The sequence below is a fragment of the Microtus oregoni genome, unplaced genomic scaffold (genome assembly GCF_018167655.1).
Source record: "Microtus oregoni isolate MIOR12 unplaced genomic scaffold, Mior012 000000F_ref0000247, whole genome shotgun sequence".
Taxonomy (NCBI): Eukaryota; Metazoa; Chordata; class Mammalia; order Rodentia; family Cricetidae; genus Microtus; species Microtus oregoni.
Window position 1 is genome coordinate 80,230,071 of NW_024543059.1, and position 21,441 is coordinate 80,251,511.

Consider the following 21,441-nt stretch of genomic DNA (forward strand, 5'->3'; position numbering starts at 1 on the left):
AAAGAGTGTGCAATCTAGAACTTGTTGACAGCAAGTTCTTCCCATTTTAACTTGTTTAAGACGTCTATGAGTGATGTGGATATAGAACACTTATTCACATGCATGAGTTGCTGAGTTTAAGCAAGTACTGAAAAATAATAATTTACATAGAATAATAATAGTCACTGATTTGGGGAACATTGATGGGTATTGGTGCTCACATCTGTAGATCGAGGCTGAGGAAGCATAGTAAAACACCTTACAAAAAAAGAAAACAGAAAAGAAAAACAGAAAAAAGAAGAGAAGAAAAGCTCTGTAGCTTTGCAGCAGCAAACGAAGAACAGCTCGCTAGTAGAAAACTCTGCTGTGCTAAATTTAGACAGGAAAGTAAAGAAATAACAGTGAAAATATCAAGCAGCAAAATTGTTGCATATATCCACAAACGCCCCCATGTGCAGATAGTGTAGGAATTGGTGACTTCATCATCTTCTGCACCTACAGAGAAAAAGAATAAATTGTCTCATCATGTAGATCAGGCTAGCCTCAAACTCAAGAGACCTACCTGCCTCTGTCTCTCATGTTCTTCAGTTAAAGGTGTGCATCACCATACCCAGGGAGAAAAAAATTTCAATGTTAATAAAAATACACTCTCTAGAAATAATGTCAAAATGTTGTGTTTATATATACAGTGACTACTGTAGAGAATATAAATAATTTAAGGTATATTTTAAGTAATATTTATTTATAAATTTTGGTATTTACTCATTTGAAAATAACAACATTGGCATCTGTGGTACAGTATCAGGATTCTACCACACCATACTTTGTTCAACATAGTCTTAAAAATTGAGTCATATTCTCTTATGACGTGTTTTGTGTTTTATTATCATTTGAATCAATACTTTAATGAAATTATAACTTTATTACACTACTCTAGTTATGCCCCAATTTCTAATTTATATGATTTATATGACTTTTTTCTGTCCACCCCTGAAAGTAATTAAGTGTGTCAGTTGTAAAACAGTATTCTTTAATACCGTAAAGCCTTTCAAACTGAAGTAGCTTAGATGATTTCTTCAGATTATGTGGAAAATGAAGAAATAACCCTCTGTTCACTAATGTGCTTCTTCCATTCCTGGAAATGTCTATGAACTCATGCTCAGCTGACAGAGTCAGAAATGCCAAAATTTCACTCTGGTTGCTATGCAGTTTAAAATTCAAAAGGAATTTTGAATGGGGTTTTCATTGACCTGAAAAACAGCTAAATCTTTCGGAGTCCAGAGAAAAATAATGGTCTCTTTAGAAGAGCATAAGAACTGTGGTATTTTTCCACAGAATTTGTAAATGTGCAAGATGGAGAAAATTAAAAAATGTCAGAAGAAAAAGCAAAAGGATAAAGATAACATCTGTCGATGAGCTGCTGGACATCAGACTGTATACATTGCTTTATAAAAACAATTATGTGTTTTAGTAACTATTCTGTGTGGCAGGTATTATATATAAATGATCTCAACTTTATAAAAAATAATCCTTGGGTAGCTAATATGACCTTTTCCTGAGCCTTACGCATAAGGGACAGAATTGGGTGCCTTCAGCCCTAAAACACAAACTCTAAGAACAAATGCTTGTCACTCGTCTCATAGAAAAACGCAAACTATTTTATTATATTTAGGTAAATAATTGTGTTTTGTTAGAGTTAAGCAAATACTATTTCATCTTTATTGTTTCTTTGTATTTAGACAAATAGGTTGTTCAACTAATTTTATGTCATATCCTTTAGATAAGTTCTTTTTAAAACTTCCCATTATTTTAATTTTGGTTCATTATACTGAAAAAAAAAAGACTAAATTTTGTGTCCAAAGACACACTATCAGGAGCTACACTTCCAGACTGTGTTGAAAGTTGAGCTATTAAAACAAGCAATTGCATACTAAGTTTGAAATGGAAAAACCACAAAGGTTTTTCAGGATAAACCTGCTCATCTCTGTTCAATGTAATTCACTCCTCTGGGCCTGCATGCTCTCCCTTTTCATTCTGTTCTAAGGGAAGAAGAAAAATGAGGAAAGAAATAAGGAATGGGCTAAAAGAAATTATCCATTGTAGCAATACGCCAGAATTATTCTGTCAAAAGAAAAATTTTAGATGAAACTCTGAGTTTCCATTACATTGTTCAATTGAATTTGGTGTTCAGTTCACCTCCTATTTTCTTTGCCAGTTTCCTTTTCTTCGTAAAGCTGACCAACTGCACCAGCCCTTAGACCGTAGCTAGGATTGATTAATAACTGTCTGGTCAATCAAAAGACAATCCTTAGGTTTTAATTGCAAACTTTCACTAATCATTTTTCTTAGAATTTTCTTATTTCAATGTTGTTCTTAAATGTTCGAGAATTTCATACAAATTACTTTGCGTATATTCACCATCCCAGATCCTCCCCTACCTTTCTATCCATACAACTTCATGTTGTCTCTCCCTCCATCCTTCCCAGCCTCTCCTCTCTCTCTCTCTCTCTCCACCCATCCACCATCCATCTATATCTATACATCTATCTATTTATCTATCTATCTATCTATCTATCTATCTATCTATCTATCTTCATCCAGTTGGTGTTGACTACTCCTTGGTGCGGGGCCTGCCCTGGAGTGTGGTTGACCAGGTGTCACATCATTAAAGAAAACTGACTTTTCCTCTCTCAGCAGCAATCAAATGCCAAGAGCTCCTTAACTAGGGTTGGGACCATGCCCACCTCCCCTCTCCCATGCTGAAATTTTGTTTAGCATGAGCTCACAACTTCTGAGTTCCTATGTGCATCTGCCCTGCTATGTTGGCAAGCACTGCTTCCTTGAAGTCATCCACCACCCCTGGCTGTTACAATCCCTTCACCACCTCATCCACGATAACCCCTGAGCCTTGAGGGGAGGGTTGTAGCAAGTCTTTCTCTGTACTGCCAGCTCCCAAATAACATCATGGAGACTTATTATTCATTATGAAAGTTTGGCCTTAACTTAGGCTTATCCCACTAACTCTTACAACTTAATCCATTTATTTTAATGTACAGTTTGTCACTTGGGTCATTACGTCATCTCTTCTACAGCTCACACTGCTTTCTCCCTGCCTTTCTTCTTGACTGAGTCCTCTCTGTTCCCAGAAGTTCCACCTCACCTCTTCCTGCCAAGCTCTTGATCATTCAACTCTTTATTAAACCAATCACAGTGACACATATTCACCCAGTGAAAGGAATATTTCACAACAGAATGTTGTGATATATATGTACCATGTGGGGCTGAGCAGTCTAATGTCCTTTATGCTCTGCATGCTGACCAATTGTGGTTTTCTGTGTTAATTGCCATCTACTAGAAGAAGAAGCTTCTCTGATGAGGACTGAGCAGAGTCCTGGTCTATGGCTATAACAGTAAGTCATTAAGGGTCCCTTTAATGTTATGTCTTTTAGCAGAATGATAAAAGCAGGTTTTTCCCCAGGGCTTATGCCCCATCAAGCCACAGGTTCTCTGTTCTATTGGCAGTGTTAGACATGAGTCTCATCTTTTTTTTTTTTTTGTGGTTTTTCGAGACAGGGTTTCTCTGTGGTTTGGAGCCTGTCCTGGAACTAGCTCTTGTAGACCAGGCTGGTCTCGAACTCACAGAGATCTGCCTGCCTCTGCCTCCCGAGTGCTGGGATTAAAGGCGTGCGCCACCACTGCCCGGGTGAGTCTCATCTTTTTGAATGAACCTTAAATCCAACAGAAACGTGGTTGGCTACTCTCATAACAACTGTGTTTCCATTGCACCGGGAGCATGTCTGTCCAGGCAGGTTGTTTTTGCAGCTTGCAAGCTTCACAGCTGGGCAAGATCACTGATGATTTTTCTCCAGTCTCATGCTTAGCACCTTTCATCACTATGAAAGCTAGCTAGTAGAGATGAAGCGTCCAGTTGAGTACCAGTTAGGTTTCTTCATGTTCTATGATTCAAGGATGTGGTGTCTCCGGCAATATGATCTTACTGACACATTTGGCAGGTAATCCAAAGCATTGGCAAAAGTCTGTAATGTTTGGGGGATTTATGGGAGTTCATTGGTAAGAAACTCAGAAAGAAGCCACCCACCTTAGGATAGGAGATTTTATTTGGTAGTATATGATGTCTAGCTGGGATACTGTTTCCCCATTATTGGGTAACTATATTTAAACTCCACATATATAAAATAGATTTCCACATGGCTTTTTCAAAAAGGCCTTTAGTATTAGACATCTGTCCCCATACTCCCCCCTCTATCCCATCCTCCCATCACCTACCCCATTTTATATCATTCCCTTTCCTCCTTTATATTCCTATATTCTATGTCCCCTTCCTTGAAATAGTCCCTTGTCCCCCATGACTCCTTACCAGTTTGCTAATCTCTACTTATCTAAAGTTTAAAAGCTAATATTCACATATGAGAGAAAACATTTGATGTTTGTCTTTCTGGGTCAAGGTTACCATACTCAGGATGATTGTTTACAGTTACATTCATTGGCCTACAAATTTTATTTCTCTTAACAGCTAAATGATAACCTATTGCATGAAAATACTACGCTTTCACTATCCGCTCATCAGTTCATGGACATCTAGGCTGTTTCCATTTCCTGGCTCTTATGAATAGACTAGCTTTGAATATAAATGAGCAAGTATCTCTGTAGTAAGTAATCTTTTTTGGGTATATACCTAAGAGTGGTATAGCTGGTTCTTGTAGATCTGTTTCCAGCTCTTTGAGAATCCTCCACACTGATTTCCACAGGCTTGCTCCGGTCTGCATTCCCTCCGGTTCTTCTCAGCTCTGAAATCAACACGTTAAAGGACTTAGCAATCAAGCTTACTAGTCAAAATAACCATTGATTGCATCCAGCTTTTATATTAAGGTTTTATACTTTCTATCTAGATCTATTTATAAATAGTTTAGTAGCCTGGAAACACAGGGGAGTCAATGAGACGTCCAAATGTGAGCACAATTGCCCAGTCTTGAATATGCAAAGAACATCTTGAACTTTTCAGTCCAGGGCACAGTTCTACCAGCGGACTTACTCATTCTGGAATTTCCTCACTCTGCTGCTTTTGTAAGATCAAAGTTACATGACATCATTGTAGTTCTTCAGCTGTGCCTCCTCTTTCTGAAGCTTAGTAAAGTATGGCTTTGAATAACTCTTTTCTTATGAAAAAAAAATGATTTTGTTGGTGTTTGTCCTTCTGCAGGACAGAAAGGCACTTTGCTCTCTTTGAGAGCTGGAATGTAGGCTTCTGGCAAGCCAGCAAGCGAAGGGAATCCATTCCAAGCTAAGTGAGCAAACACACTTTGCAAGTATTCCAAAGACTTGCTTTAAAACTATACAGCCTTTCTTTATTACCTAAGCAACAAAATTAAAAGCTAAAAATTTTGTAAGGTTTTCAGGGGCTAAAATGAGATACTCCTAGATTTTAAAAGCATGCCTTCTTATTTGGATTCTTATGAAACGTGAGATACAAATTTATTCTGACTTCTCATTGCAATATAATTTTAAAAAGAAAATTAAGTACATGGGACAAAGGGCAATGAGAAAACCACTGTTGAGGGTTTGTAGAACTGGAATGGTTGCTCGTACCTGTAATCTTAGCACTGTAGAGACTGAAGCACGAGGATCAGAAATTCAAGGTTACCTTTGGCTATAGTGAATTGGAGGTCAGACTGAGCTACAGGAGACCCTCTTTCAGCAAACAAACAGACAAACAAATGAGTTCATAGCTCAAATCTAAATAAGAATATGACGATCACCCAGTGGTTTCAATTTCAAGACTATTTCAATAGTAAGTTGGCAAATGTTCTAGGAAATATCACTGGAAAAGTCAGGAGAAAAAAAGAAAAGTTCAATGCCATTCTATATTTTCAAAGTGTGTGTGTGTGTGTGTGTGTGTGTGTGTGTGTGAGCACGCATGCATACGCACCCACACGTGTGGACATCGAAGGACAACTTTTGGGAATCAATACAGAAACTACTCCCTTACTAGCAAATTAAACATGGAGAAAGTAGAGGGTTGCATCACAATGAAGTAAGATGAAAAGAAAACGCAGTTTTATCTGTAAATGGCAATTCCTGATACCTTGTGGCATCTGAAGCTTTTCCCTCATCCCTTGTGATGTAACTGTATTCCATCTCTACATTAGCTTGATAGGGACTGCCACATACTTAGGCACTCTCATATTCTCTTCATCACTCAAATAATACATAAAGTGGTTGTGCTTAAAATTGTTGTATTTCGAGAAAGAAGTTTACACGCTGGTCTATCACAATCAGTAAAGCAATGAACTCTGTGGCTTAGATAATTTACTCCTCAGATTGTGTTCCTGACCACACTTGAAAGATCCACATCAACTTTTCTCTCCTTCCTCTGCTGCTTTTCTTTTTACTGGACTTGTTACTCCCTAACAGAATGTCACTGGTAGGTTCTTTTAGAAGCTAATGCCAAGATGGGATCAAATGTAAAGCAATTTTCTTAGGAGTAATGTCTACATGACAGAAAATTTATGAACCACAGAGAAATAAGACCAAAAATTTAATATTAGTATAGCCAGAAGTTTCTGTCCCATTTGGTCCTGCAGCCATTCAGTCTCAAAGAAACACACAGAGGCTTATATTAATTATAAACTGTTTGGCCAATGGCTCAGGCTTATTATTAACTGTCTCGTACAACTTAAATTACCCCATAATTTTTATTTACGTTTAGCCATATGGCTTGGTACCTTTTAGCAATGACGAATTCTCATCTTGTTTCCTCTCCATCTGGGTGATGACTGCAAACTGAGTCTTTCCTCTTCCCAGAATTCTTCTAGTCTGGTCACCTCACCTATACTTCTTGCCTGGCTACTGACCAATCAGCGTTTTATTAAACCAATACAAGTGATAGATCTTTACAAGGACAAGAGCACTATCCCACAGCATGTTAGTAAAATATGGGGCCAGTGGTTAAAGTCCATTTTTATAACACCTGGAAATTTCAATTTTATCAGTAAAATCAGTGATAGGATGATATCAAACTTCTATGGCTTTGATGTGGTTTTGTGTGCCTCATATAGGCTCAAATGCTGGAATTTTGGTCCCCACTATGTCAGTGTTAAGATGGTGCCAAGCAGAGGGTGATAAGAACTTTAATAGTTCCTCCTCAAAAAGCAATTAATTTAGTTTTCATAAGATGTAAGTTCCAGAGAAAGCAGACTGTACAAAAGGGTCCTGGATCTCTATGGCTTCTGGTCTTGTGATCTCTTCTGAATCTGTTCCTATAATTATTATGGCAACCAAACCAGGGGAAGAATGGAGAGGACTGACTGATTTTTACCTTTGGCTTCCTAGATTGTAAGATAAACAAACCTTCTCCACTATAAAATATCTAACCTCAAATATTTTGTTATGCAAATAGAAAGTAAATTAATATGTGACCCACAATGAATATTTTCTAACTGGATAAGAATAAATTTATATTCTGTATAATAAAAAAAAGAGTTAACATTGCTTTGGTTAATAAAAAAATCTCTTGATCCTTGTCTGTCAAACTATTATGTTTTGTAAAGAAGTCTAGATCTTCATTTGGTTGCTTATGATTACAGCTTTTAAAATGAAATAAAATAGAATATCAGAATAAATCTCTAATAGTCAAAATATTAGCCCATGAAATTCTGGGCTCATTTTTAAGCATGTTTGTGTGTAGGGTCACAAACAAACCATTCCATATACACTAGGTTGTAGTATAATAAAATATCCGAAATCTGCCAGTAGCTTGTGGTGGCTTGAATAAAGATGGCCCCATAGGTGCATAGGAAGTGGAACTATTGGCAGGTGTGACCTTGTTGGAGTATATGTGGCTCTGCTGGTGAAGTGTGTCACTAGGTGTGGTCTCTGAAGTTTCCCATGCTCAAGTCAAGCCCAGGGTCACTCTCTCCTCCTGCTTCCTGCTGATTCTCATGTAGATCTTTCAGTTCCTTTTCTAACAATGTGTCTGGATGTGTGCCATCATGCTTTCCACCATTAACGGACTAAACCTCCGAACCCAATTAAATGCTTTCCTTTATAAGAGTCGCTGTGGTCATGGTGGCTCAGCTCTTGGAATTTTAGATACCGTTTTGTTTTTATTAACATAATAGTGTCTATTTCATTAAAATTATTCTAATTTGGTAATTAACAACATAAAGGAATTTGACCCAGACGTGCTAAAAGGTAATTTGAAATATTAGTAGAAGAAAAATCTATAAAAAGCTATTTTATTTACTCAGAAAACTTTGATTTTGAAATATACACTATGTCCAGAGACATTATTTTTGAGAGGCTGGCTGGTGTTTTTCTTCAGTATATTTCAGGTTTAGGGCTGGTTTCACAAGAAGGGATTCAAGAATACAAGCAGTTAAGATTTAGAGATAGCTGAGTGAGTGGTTTAGGCCATTAATCCCAACACTATGAACCCCGAGGCGGCAGACCTCTCTTTGTGTTTGAGGCCACCCTAGTCTACCTTGTGAGTTCCAGAAGAGAAACCCTGTCTCAAAAACAAAACAAATCAAAATCCAAAAAACCAGAATCAAAATAAACAAATAACTCATAATAAATTCAGTCCTCTGGTAAATTTCTGCTATTAGAAATATTTATAATTCTCTGAAATGTCTATTACTGAATATTTTTCCGACAATTTTATTACCTTACTAAAAATTAAGAATTCCTCCTCCCCCACCTTTTTTTTTTATTAAGTCCTGTGAAGTGAATTTCAACAAGGAAGTTTAACTTGGAAACAGTGGTGTCCTGAATATTTTGGTCATCTTTACAAAGAACTACACTCTCCAGGGCAACTTCCTTTATATTCCAGCCAATGTGCCCTGAGCTGGGCTACTTTTCTATTGTGTTTTTTAAGAAATGTTTTTAAATAAGTCACTCCAAGATGTGCCCACGTTCATGTGTTTGTGTGCCTGCTCCCACCTGTGCATGTACCTGTGCATGTACCTGTGCATGTACCTGTACCTGTGCGTGTACCTGTGCGTGTACCTGTGCGTGTACCTGTGTATGTACCTGTGTATGTACCTGTGTATGTACCTGTAGCTGTGCATGGCACTGAGGCTTCTGTGTGGCTTTTATAGGTTACCAAAGGGTAGGAAAATGTTTGACCAATCTCCAAATATCATGGTATTTTAAATTTTAATGTTTACTTTTATAAATTAAAAAATTTAATAAAATATAACTACATCTCTTACACCCGCCCTTTTTTTTTTTTAACCATTTTACAACTCTCCTCATATCTCCCTTACTCTCTTTCAAATGGATGGCCTCTTTTCCTTTGTAATTGTTATATATACATTAATAATATATTATATTTTTATATATACATAGCCTGCCAAGTCTGTTTTCTATAGCTTGTGTTTATATGATTTTAGTTCTTGCCATTTTGCATAGAATAACCAATTACGGAGTTCATCCCCAGGAAAACTGACTCCCTCTCTCCTCTCAGCAGTCATTAGTGCCTGTAGTTCTTTGTCTTGCAGTAGGGTCCCGTGAGCTTTCCCCTCTCGCGTTAGTAGGTCTATGAGTGGTATCCTTGTTGGATCTTGTTTAGGCAGCCATCCTGTTGAGGTATCATGAGTGTAGCTTCTCTGTCACTTCTAGGAGATACAATCTCATCTTAGAATCTTTCTGCCTCCTCTTCCTTGATGTTCTCTGAGCCCAGGCACAGGAGTTGTGATGTAGATGCATCAATTAGGACTCAGCACCCATGATCAATTGATGTCTATATTTTGACCAATTGTGGGTTTCTATAATGGTCTCTATCTGCTACATAGGGAAGCTTCTTTGATGAGGGGTGAGAGGTACACTCATCCATGGGTATAAGGATAAGTCTTCAGAACACAGTTAGGATTTATGCTGGTTTAATAAATTGGCAGCAGTAGGTTCTCTTCCATGATTCATGAGATCATTAGCTCCATGTAGTTGGCTAGGTTTCCTTTACCAGGCATGAGTTCCTCTTGTTGACTAGACTTTCAGTTTCATTAGACCACTGTTAGTTATTGCCAAGATCTGAGTGTCTCTCCTGCACTGTTAGGGATATCTTGCCACCAGTATGATGTTTATGGTTCACAGGAGTCAGCCAGGTAGACTGCTGATTGCTTTCTCCCTTGGCGGCTAGCATAGCGTCTTCACATATTACAAAAGCTAGTGCATAGGAAGAAGAGCTTTTAGGTCAGATCCAGATAAAATCTTTGGAGTTCCATAGCCTTCAGCACTGTTCTTCTCTTTGGTACTGCTGAAGATAAAGAAGACACTACTAATTTTGGCGATACAAAAATCTAGGAAAAAGCTGGCCATGAGGGTGCGCACCTGGAAGGTAGAGGCAGCAAGATCAAGATTTTAAGCCCATCTTCTACTACATAGCTTGGAGGACAGTAAGCTACATATAACTATGTCGCCAAACAAACAAATGGAAACAAGCAGACAAACCATCCTAAAACTAAATAGAGACAGAATGTGAATCCTTTTTATAAGTTATTGGTAAAACTTGAAAATCTAGTAAGATTTTGTGCTATGAGTCCACATAACACTTACAGTCTATGAAGAACCTGAGGGTATTATGATCTGAGAAACTCAGTTTCATATAAATTCATTTAAGACATCAAATAAAAGAACTATTTTGAATATAAACTTACATTGGAGAGCAAATCACAGTTACAAAATATTTCAAACAACCCTTGTTGCGCTGTTCTGATTTTTAAAAAAATCAGTGGTGTGAGATGGAAAATCCTTCTTCAAACTGCAATCAGAACCCCCTGCAAAATCTAGTTTTCTTTTTGGGTAGCCCATTTTTCTCGGAAGTTGAAAACAAAAGTATATTATGAATCCAGTCACATGGGCACATGAAGCTTGGGTCTGCACTGACCAGGAACATGTTGATAAGGAGAATATCGAAGAATGTAGATAAGAACCTCACAATGCGCAAACCTCCTTAAATGAAGATCCTCTCCTCTCATGGGGGAGGTGAGCTTTAGATAAAGACAGGAAGGTGTTTCCTTACTATGTATCATTTAAATACATTGATCACTTTTGGTTTTCAAAGGCAAACTGAAGTTTAAAGTAGCAACTAATGCATGTGTCTGTGTTATTGTTTTGATTGTTCTCACACTTTACTTTCTACTTTTAGTATCTTTTTCTGTTTATATTTACCAATGATTTATATGCTCTGCTAGAATTCACTTCAAGTATTTTGTAGAATATGGTGAAGTATAACAAATATAAAAAATGAATTAGTTTGCTTTTCACTAGGCCTTCAAAACCGAGGGGAGATTATTTTTAGCTTGAGAGCACAAAGGTATTTTCAACATTAAGCAGAGTCTTAAGAGAAATTGAAGATAAAATTCCATTGCTGTAAAGGACAAAATTCAGGGCAGTGGGTGCAAATTACTGAGAGGTGGATTTCATTTCATTGTGATAGATACATTTTAAGAGTTAGAAAGTCATAAAAAGGAAATAATAGGTTACCTTCCCTCAGTTTGGAAGGGAACAGATCCTTACGTGAATGAGAGTCTGGACAAGGGCATATGGCAGGAACACAGGACATAGATTCTTGCAGCATTATACTATCACAATATTACACAATACTGGTAATCAAAACAGAAGCACTAATGGCCATAATAATACAGCATAGTCCTGAGTAGTTGTTTTCATTTAGAGCATTGTCAAGTGACATTATACATGTTCTGTCTCATCCCAAACTTTACAGTAAGAAAATCAGAATGTTTCAAAGTAAAATAACATGAGTAAAATAACATGGAAGGAGAAAAGAGATTTCCATAACTTGTCTTCTGACCTCCACACACAATATAGTATGTGCATATACATACACAAATAAATAAATAAATGGAAATAATTGTTTTAAAGCCCTGTAAAGTGAGAAGGAAAAGCTGATGAAGTAGGAGTGAACTGGACGTTTCTTGCTTGCCCGTCAGTTTCCAAATAACCACTTAATATTAATTATTGTAATATTAATTACAAACTGTTTGGCCTATTAGCTCAGGCTTATTATCAATTAGCTCTTGCAACTTAAATGAACCCATTTTTATTATTCTATATTTTACTGCAAGGTTTGTGGCTTGTGACCTCACATCTTGTTTCCCCCCTGCAGCTACTCGAGTCTCTCAGACTCCACCTTCTTCTTTTTTCCCTGTATCTTTGCTTGGATTTTCCACCTGCCTCTATTCTGCCTGTGTATTGGTAAGTCAGCTTCTTTATTAACCAATGGCAATAAAACATATTCACAGAAGGGCATCCCACATCATAAGAGGAAAGCAGCGAAAGGACTGTGTCACAAAAATTGTGATATGTGTGGAGGAAACAGTTTTGACTAGATTTCTCTAGGAGACTCATGCCTAAGTCACGGTCTGAACTTTTTCTTCTCACAAACTAATCACATCATTCAAGAATTTACAAGGGCTTCCCATGACATCAACTCCATAGTAGCCTTACTTTGCTTCTAAAGCTTGGCTTTCTGAACAGGCACATCTCTTCCTTCAAACATCCCCAGTAGCTCTAACTTTTGTCCGAACAGCTCTCTATTCTGAGAGAATATTCTCTATTCCATTCACTAGGGGATATTTGTTAAACAGTGGTGCCAGGCACTCAGTTATGCCCTAAAGCTACTGGGAAAAAATAGAGCTCCTACTCCCTAGGCCTTAGCTAATGTGCAATTACTCATCGGACCTCCTCATGGGTGCATTTGGAGGGAAAAGGATTTGTCTACTATCTAATTTTGACTCATTCTTTTAGTGTTGTTTCTTCACCCCACATTTCACTCTGCTCCACCCAGTTCCGGCATGACTTTACCACACCTAGAACTATTAATGGCTTCCAGGAACTGCTGGATCCCAGCTCCTCAGGACAGAATGTTGCTGTTCCTACCAGTCAATAGTGGCAGGAACCTAGCCACAGGGTACTGCATTCCCCAGTCTGAGTTCTAATCAGCCCATAATAATAGAACTACGTTCGCACTGTGCAGTTCACTTGGACTTCACCTGAATGATGCAGGCTATTCTCTGACACACCAAAACGATTCACTTTATGATCCCTTACCAATGAGGCAAGGATGGTCCTTTATAATTTAGGTCTGCTCACTCAGGGACTATTTGAATTCAACCCCTACCACACACACCTCTCAAGTACGAAGAGAGATTCTGAGAGTCAGTACAGCTATACTCCACACTGCAATGTTCCTAACCCCAAAGTTTTCTGGGAGCCAACAGTTCAGATCTTGTCATGTTGACGTCCTGTTCTTTCAGGTGACTTTAGACTCTTTTCTCTTAATGCTTATATGGGGAGCTGCTACAATACCATCATTTACAAGTCAGTACTTAAGTATACTGAAACTTGTACAATGCTTGAGACTTTATGTACAGTCAGGATTTAGTCAAACTCTTGAGCAGTGCAAACTGAGGGACATGCTGTAATCTCTAAATTAGAAAGAGGTAGACTGCCTGCTAGCCATAATTCATATGATGTTTCTTAAGAATAAATGTCACAGTTCTGCCTGTTAACACTTAAGACAATCAGAACAATAACTGCTATAATAGAAATATGTTAGCCAGGAAGTAGTGGCACATGCCTTCAATCCCAGCACTTGGGAGGCAGAGGCAGGCAGATCTCTGTGAATTAGAGATCAGCCTGCTCTATAGAGTGAGTTCCAGGACAGCGAGGCATACACAGAGAAACCCTGGCTTGAAACACCAAATGAGAGGGAGAGAGAGAGAGAGAGAGAGAGAGAGAGAGAGAGAGAGATCCAAAAGGGGTAAATGGGGTATGGGGGAGCAAATTTATCTCAGGGAGCTATGAAACGATCTAAGGAAAAGAAGTATTCAGTTGAGACTGAGCTGATCATGAGGCCCTCGCAGGATGACAGAATAGTGGGGATTTTGGAATAGCTAGCGTGAAGAAAATGGGGAAATGTCAGGTGCGATTTACCAGTATTGGGGTAAGATCACAAAGGGCAATGCAGATGATAACGAAGGAAGGTGCCTGAAAAAAGTTCATTTTCACGTTAGAAAAGCTACTAATAGAACGGAGTTCGGAGGAAGAAATTAGGAGATAAAACGATCCATTGACGGATGAGGGAGAATTGTAACAGGTGGGTTTGAGAGATATTTAGACTTGGCAATAGTGAGGTGGGATGAAGAGAAGGGCTCTGGGGTGACATTATTTGAAGAACAGAACAGCAACAGTGCAGATGAGTGGGGAGAAGACGGCTCTCAGGATAAGATAAAGATGTCCAGGTCTATTTTAGGACATACTTAAGGCACTCATGTGAAATCCAAATGGACACCGTTAGACGGATCCAGTATGAAGATACACACCTCGGAGTGCTTTGTCTATAATAGAGCTGATAGGCTAAGTGCATCAGAGAGGTTGATGAGGGGCCAGGAGGACATGGCATAATACCAGTTACTTTTAACTTCCTAAGAGCTGGTTCCTCCTCCTTCCACTCCGAATTTTAATGCGGAGGGCAGCGTCATTTCGTTCTACTTCTCTTATGTGGTAAGGAGGCTCAATAAATTCTCAGAGATCCAGTTTCAAGCGCAATAAACTTGCCACATGTCACCCACCAACTTCTAAAGCTTCCTCATCGTCTCTTCAGGTAAACTCTAGTCATCTGTGAGCTCACCTACGTCTGTTTTTATCACTGTGTTCTACACATCCCAGCTTGGGAAAGATCTTTCAAGACCACGTCTACTCTGGAGAGATCTTGATAGCCAGACAGCCAGGCAGGTTTTTTGTTTTGTTTTCCCTTTTCACTATGATCCCTAAGAAAGGTTTTGCAAACAAAGATTAGCTTGGTTCTCAGCAGCAGCTTGGAACTTAAAACCTGTTCCAAAACACGGAAACGAAGCTGCCAAATTTTCCTGACAAATATTAACCGGGTCAACACGCTAATTAAGGCTTTCATTTTATTAACGGTCACGAAACCACCAGCGAGGGGAAAATACATTCACGCCAAAGGAAACCATTCAAGCGCCAACAAACCGTCCCGACTCCCTGGGCGCCGAGCCAGCACTGGCTAGATCCGCGGAACCTTGGCTCAGCTCCCGCCGAACCCGCACTCGGATTACAAAACCGCAAACCAAGGCGGAGAACGGTACAACCACCGCGTCTGCTGCGGACTCAGTCCCACTGCCAGAGACGCCGCTCGGGGAACCGCCACGTTTTCACCACGGCCCGCCCCGAGCGCCACGCCCCCGCGTCCCCCCCCCCCAAAAAAAGCCCTGTTCTCGCGGGATCTCGCGTCTCACGAAGCCCGCGGAACTGGAGCATTACCCGCAGGAAAGCTGGGAATTCACGTGCGGGGGCGGGGCGCGGCGGGAGGGCGGGGCCTGCGCCAGGGGGCGGAGCGTCCTGACGCGAGGGAGGGAGGGCGGGGTCCGGGGACCTGTTGATCGCAGGTGTCACTGGCCAGACCGGCCCCTGGCTCTCGGGTGTGCGCGCATGCTCTGCGCGCGTCGGGCGGCCGAAAGCGGCGGTGGCTGTCTGTCCCTGTGCGCGTCGGTTCGGTTCGGCTGTCACGACGTGGTGGGTGGCGGCGCGAGGCGGGCCGGCGGGACTGCAAGGCTGCGGCGCTCGGGAGGTCGAGCTTGGGGTGAGTCTCGGGAGCCCCCGCTGGGCAGAGAGCGGAGGACCCGCGCCCCCCTCGGCCTGCTCCCGCTCGCCCGCCCGCCCTCCGATCGGGCGCGCTGAGCCGGGTGGCCGCGGGCTGACGGCGGGATCTGGCTGGGTCGGGATGTGCTGTCCAGGCTCCTGTCCCTCACTGTCCAGCCCCGCGGTCGCCAGGGCACTCAGCCTTCTCCGGGGCTCCTGCCTGATTGGCGTCCCTCCTCGGGGGAGCAGGCTGGATTGGATGCGCTAGAATCTTGGGGTGGTGGTTTCTCAGTCGCTGTACGGAGATGGACAAAGTTAATGTTTAGCTTCCAAGCGGCGCTTTACGGTACAATTACCCGAACTACTCGGCGGCGGCGCGGGAGAACAGGAAGTGCCCGCACAGGTGTAACAGGGAGGCTCTGAAAGCCTGCAATCTGAGCCTGTTTGGAGGTTTTGTTATTCTCAAGAGGGTTGCTTTATCCATGCAGAACCTGATAAAGGCTTCCAAAACATAACCTCACGTCCTTATCTCTTTGCAGTTTTCCATATCTGGAAACATACCCCCCCACACGATACTTTGAAGGCTGCTTTTGAGGTACATGGACGGTAAACTTAAATTCTTTGTGATTAGCACTGAAACATTTGGAAAACGGCATGCTAATTTTCACATTTAAAAGGTGTAGCAAGTGCTGACACGAAGTTATGATGGGAAGAATTAGTTAAATTGTTAACTTGTCAGTTTTATTTTCTGTCGTCTTCAAGTCTGGGATGACGATGACGATCCTTCATCCTGTTAAATAAAAATTAATAGGAAAAAATGAAGGAAACGTTCCGCAAATGTAATGGGTGATTCATCCAAACAGACTTAACTGTGGGTGGGAGCTGTATTATGAAAAATAAGGCTTCTGCCTTATTTTTTAGAGGCTTTTAAAATGAACTCCTTTAACACCTTGATTACTGACTAGACACTTAATGAAAGTGATTTATTTGGTATGTAAATCAAACCAATGATAGTACCAATGGGTACCAAGAGGTACACTTCCCGAACTGTAAAAATCAAGAGACCCCCCCCCCCATCCCGAAGCCTTTTCCTTAGGTTTGTTTTTTTTTTAATTCATAAAGTTGTAGGTTCTCTCCAACTCATGGGACGTGACGCTAACAGTTCATTACTGTTTTCTCTAAAAGATGTAGACGTCACACTGTTTTTAAATAAAAAGTTTGTCATTTTAGGGTAGGACGCATTTTCTACTTATTCTTGTCCTTGAAAAGAAAGCCCACCGTGCCCTTCCCGTTTCAGTCTGAACTCTGTCTGATTCAAGACACTTTTTATGTTGTTTACTCTCGGACGTTTATTTTGACTATGTGGTGTCAAGAAGTGCGGTTTTAGTGTCCAAGGGCTTAGAAGTTTGTTTTAACAGGACAAAGTTACAGACTGGAAAGAAACCTAACCTATTTTAAGGGGTGATGATGCACTTTTAGAAGCTAGAGGCAGTTGCTTCCATTTCGAGACTTGCTGGACCTCCTCTAGTTGGAGAAGGGGTGAATGCTGCTTGACTCCACAACTTTCTGAAAAGACATTTGATCTCTACACAGTGATGGTTTACATTAGCAGACCCAGGTGTGAAGTTACTGAAATACCTAGCAGACTTGTTGTTTCGCAGCTGTAACTATAAGGTGCGCCCTAATTATAGACCCTAATGACAATCCGCAGCAACCTTGGTAGCTTATATAGTGCATGTGCAAACATTTCAGACACACTGTGCTAAGATAGGGAGCTCTTCGTGAGATCTTGCGTTAAGGAAGGACATGCGTCATCTTGGAAAAGCAGAAATTAGCGTGAGCACAAATGTGTTGGTATGGGAGATGATTCACTTTGTATCCAAGTGACTTTTAAAGTGTTTGTTTACAGTGTATGTATATAATAGAAATAGGTGTAACTGCTCCGCCATACATAGAAAATCCTTACAAGTTTTTGAAATCCTAAGTAATTTTATATAACACCCTAACCTTGGCAGGTTAATGTTTTTTAAAAAAATAGGAATAATATGATATATGTGTGCATGTGTGTGTGTGTGTGTGTGTGTGTACTGCATATAGAGAGAGGCTAAGCAAACACATTTGTACTATTCTTTTCAAAGTTAATTCATATTCTCTACTAATTCTTTATTGGTCCCTAATCATAAATGTAGTATTTACTTATAATTTTATTATTTGTTTGTCTTCCTTTGTAGCCTAGGCTAACCCTCAGACTTATAGTCCTCCTCCTTCAGCTTCCCAGGTGCTGAAATGATAGGTGTGCACCACTATATGAGGCTTAGAAGTGAATTTTAGTATATTGGTTTTCTGTGTGACTTTGATTTTTTTTTTTTTAAACATGCCTTTTTCTTTAAAATCAGAATGTTATCAGAGAAGGCTGTCTTGGGCCACTGGAAGTGTCTACAGGGCTCAAATTGTCTCATGTATTCATATTTGTTTTTTTTTTTATGGTGAAAAAGTGTATATTTAGAATTAGCTGGCTGGGCTCAGTTTAGATGATTCCAATCTTGTTGGCAACATCCAGAGCATCATAATCAGGAGCCAACCGAACATACGCCTTCTTCTCTCCATCGGGCCTTATGAGGGTGTTGACTTTGGCCACATCGATGTCATAGAGTTTCTTCACAGCCTGTTTGATCTGGTGCTTGTTGGCCTTGACGTCCACAATGAACACAAGTGTGTTGTTGTCTTCTATCTTCTTCATGGCTGACTCGGTGGTCAGGGGGAATTTGATGATGGCATAGTGGTCAAGCTTGTTCCTCCTGGGCGCGCTCTTCCGGGGGTATTTAGGCTGCCTTCGTAGCCGCAGGGTCTTGGGACGCCGAAAGGTGGGCGATGTGCGGATCTTCTTCTTTTTGTGGCTGTGGACGCCTTTCAGCACTGCCTTCTTGGCTTTCAAGGCCTTCGCTTTAGCTTCGGCTTTGGGAGGGGCAGGAGCTTCCTTCTTCGCTTTCGGCGCCATCTTGACGAAAAAGGATGTATTCATATTTGTAATCTGGGAAATAACATTTTATGTAAACCATCACTATTGTAGGTGTATGTATGTGTGTGGTTGTTTTTTGGTGCTGGGGATTGAACTAAATCTCCATGGTAGGCCAATGCTGTGATCACAGAGCTTCTACAACTTCAGTCCCACCCTAACTATTCTAGTAAATAAAATGGTAGCCTTTCGATAATGTGAAGTTTTATTATATTAAACTGTTGGAGGAGGCCGCTAGTTAGTTCTGGCCATTTAGCCCCAAAATAATCACACAGAAACCATATGATTTAAATCACTGTTTGGCCCATTAGCTCTGGCTTCTTATCGGCTAGCTCTTACATTTTAATTTAATCCATTTCTAGTAATCTGTGTATCACGATGTGGCTGTGGCTTACCAGGTAAAGTCCTGTCTTGCTCCGGTGGGCCTACATGGCCTCTCTTGACTCTTCCTTCTTTCTCCCAGCATTCAGCTTAGTTTTCCCCACCTAGCTCTGTTCCTCTATAGCTCTGCTATAGACCCAAAGCAGTTCCTTTATTAACCAATGATATGTATTTTTGCCTGAATGTATGCCTGTGCACCATATGTGTGCCTGGTACCCAGAGAGGCCAGAAGCTGGTGGATCACCTGGCACTGGAGTTACAGATAGTTCTGAGAAGCTATATGGGTGCTGGAATCCGAATGTAGATCCTCTGGGAAAGCAACCACTGTTAACTGATCAGCCATCTCTCTTTCTAATTTAGCTTTTGAGTTTTTCTGGGATAAGTTTTTCTAAGTAAACCTTTTCTAATATACTCAATGTGCTAGGTACTAGAGATGCAAATATTAATAAAATATTAAGTAATAAGTCAGAAATTTTTCCTTATCTTTTATTTTGAGACAAGGAATTCACCATTGTAGGCTAAGCCAACCCAGGAGGTGCTAGCCTCCTGAGTGCTGTGCTGGTTGGTACGTATGAGCAACCACTGCAAGCCCTGAATTCTTTCTCCTCTAAGCCTTATTTCTGGCCATCTCCTCCCCCTATTAAGTTTCCAAAGTTGAAAGGGTGGTGGGTTAGTTTCTCTCTCTTAGGCACTTACTTTTGTCAGATTCTGTTTCTCTTCCCATTCTCCTTTCAACTTCCAACCACACCACACTGCTGAAGCAGATTCTGATTTGACAGAGGATGGTAGGCTACTTCATGCTTGGGTTACATTGTGTTGCTATAGAACACAGAGTACCTGAGGAAACCTGGAGCTGTGTGAGCCATCATCTTAAGATTAAGAAGACGACTGATCAGGAAAGAGATGTTAAGGCAAATTGGGAAGCATTTCAGGCCTTCGCAAGGTGCCCCTTCTGTTATTTTCTCTGGCTAGGGGCATCCTCATGTTATTTTATGAGGTAAGTATCGGAACATGGATTCCATCTTTGTCAAGAGTCAGGTAGACATTCTTTGCCCATCAGTACTTCATACTTAGGCTTTTTCTAAACGTCCTAATCTGCATATTGAAGCCCTTGTCTTCTAATAACTTTCCCAAAGTTAGATAATTGCTTGAGCACCACAAGTTTTCCCTCCTCTATAGTGCTGCCGTATAGGCATGGCGTACTTCTACTGTATCCTTGGGGGTGTAGTACCGACACTGAGCTGGCTGCCAGAGGGTAGGAAATTGTCTTGTGTCTGCAGCCCAAGGGTAGCCTGGTCCCAGCCTAGCTATGAGTGCAACTGAACATGTTTGTAGATGACAGCATCATATTTCAGTGTCAGAAGGTTGGACACTGATAGGTGATCTTTGTTGGAACACTCGAGAGTCCTTGTTATTTCGGATTTCTCCTTTCCCCTCAATAACTTACTTTTAATGAGCACTGAAGAGGCTTGAGATTTGCTTTACATTTTCAGAGAACGGAGTGGAGGACACAGCAGGTCAGTTATATAGTGTTTTAGAAGGTACAAAGTGCCAAGGGAGAGAAAAGTAGAGCAGGGGAGTTAGGAAGGGAAGATGGAAGTCACGGTGGTTTGCAACTTTAAGTAGCTGAAGGTGGGGCTTTAGAAGTGAGAGAAGACAAAGCCACTGGGATCAGGGAGCACTAGTAATTCCAGGCAGAGCCATTTCACTATCAAGGCTCTGGAGAGTGGGAGTTTGCTCGATACGTGTTTGAATGACAAGGGGCCAGTCTTCTGGAATGGAAAATGCCGAAGGTCAGGTAGCTAGAAGTGAGGTCAGAGGGTAGGATGTAGGTATATTAATAGTTGTTATTGTGTGAATGTTTGCGAACCCTTAAAATACGTAAGTGGGTACCTCATCCCAGTGCAGTAGTGTTAACAGGTGAGGTTTAGGGGAGGTCAGTAAAACAAAACCTTCATGAATGAAGAGGTTAGAGTAACCTTGCTCAACTCTTCTCCCATGTGTGGATGAAGAAGAAAGTCAGCCCTCACCAGACGCTGTTGTCTTTGTATGCCCAGCCTTCAAAACTGTGAAAGATAGGTTTTTATTATTTATAATATCTAAACAAAGGTATTTTGTTATAGCTGCCAAAGCAAGCCCCCCCCAAAAAGGTGTAAAATCTAAAATCTTGATAAGTTAGACTTCACCAGAATTTAGAACTTCAAAATTAAAGAATTCCTAAAGGCATACAAGCCAGTAAGATCATGACTAGAAGACTGAGCATAAGTCTTTCCCAAGAGAGGAAGGCACCTGAGCCTGGGAAAGGCTGCTCAGTATCACTCGCCCTAGAAGTGTGTGTTCCGGCCACACTGTAACAATACCAGAAGTAAGAGACACTGAGTGAGGTAACAGTGTTAGTGAAGACCTGGCATAGCTACAGCTCTCCC

General features: G+C 40.7%; 2 protein-coding genes across 2 annotated transcripts in view; one reads left to right on the plus strand and one right to left on the minus strand.

Moving 5' to 3' along the window:
- Window positions 1-15,490: 15,490 nt before the first annotated feature.
- The window catches only part of Usp53 (ubiquitin specific peptidase 53), a 53,784-nt gene continuing 47,833 nt past the window's right edge, over window positions 15,491-21,441 (plus strand). Inside the window, exon 1 of the mRNA XM_041648488.1 lies at window positions 15,491-15,619. The gene's annotated coding sequence lies outside the window, so the exon portion shown is untranslated. The remainder of the gene's footprint in view (window positions 15,620-21,441) is intronic.
- Window positions 18,091-18,623, minus strand: LOC121446110 (60S ribosomal protein L23a). Its single transcript, XM_041648508.1, has one exon. It carries the CDS (start codon window positions 18,614-18,616, stop codon window positions 18,146-18,148), a length of 471 nt encoding a protein of 156 aa, XP_041504442.1. The 5' UTR covers window positions 18,617-18,623; the 3' UTR covers window positions 18,091-18,145.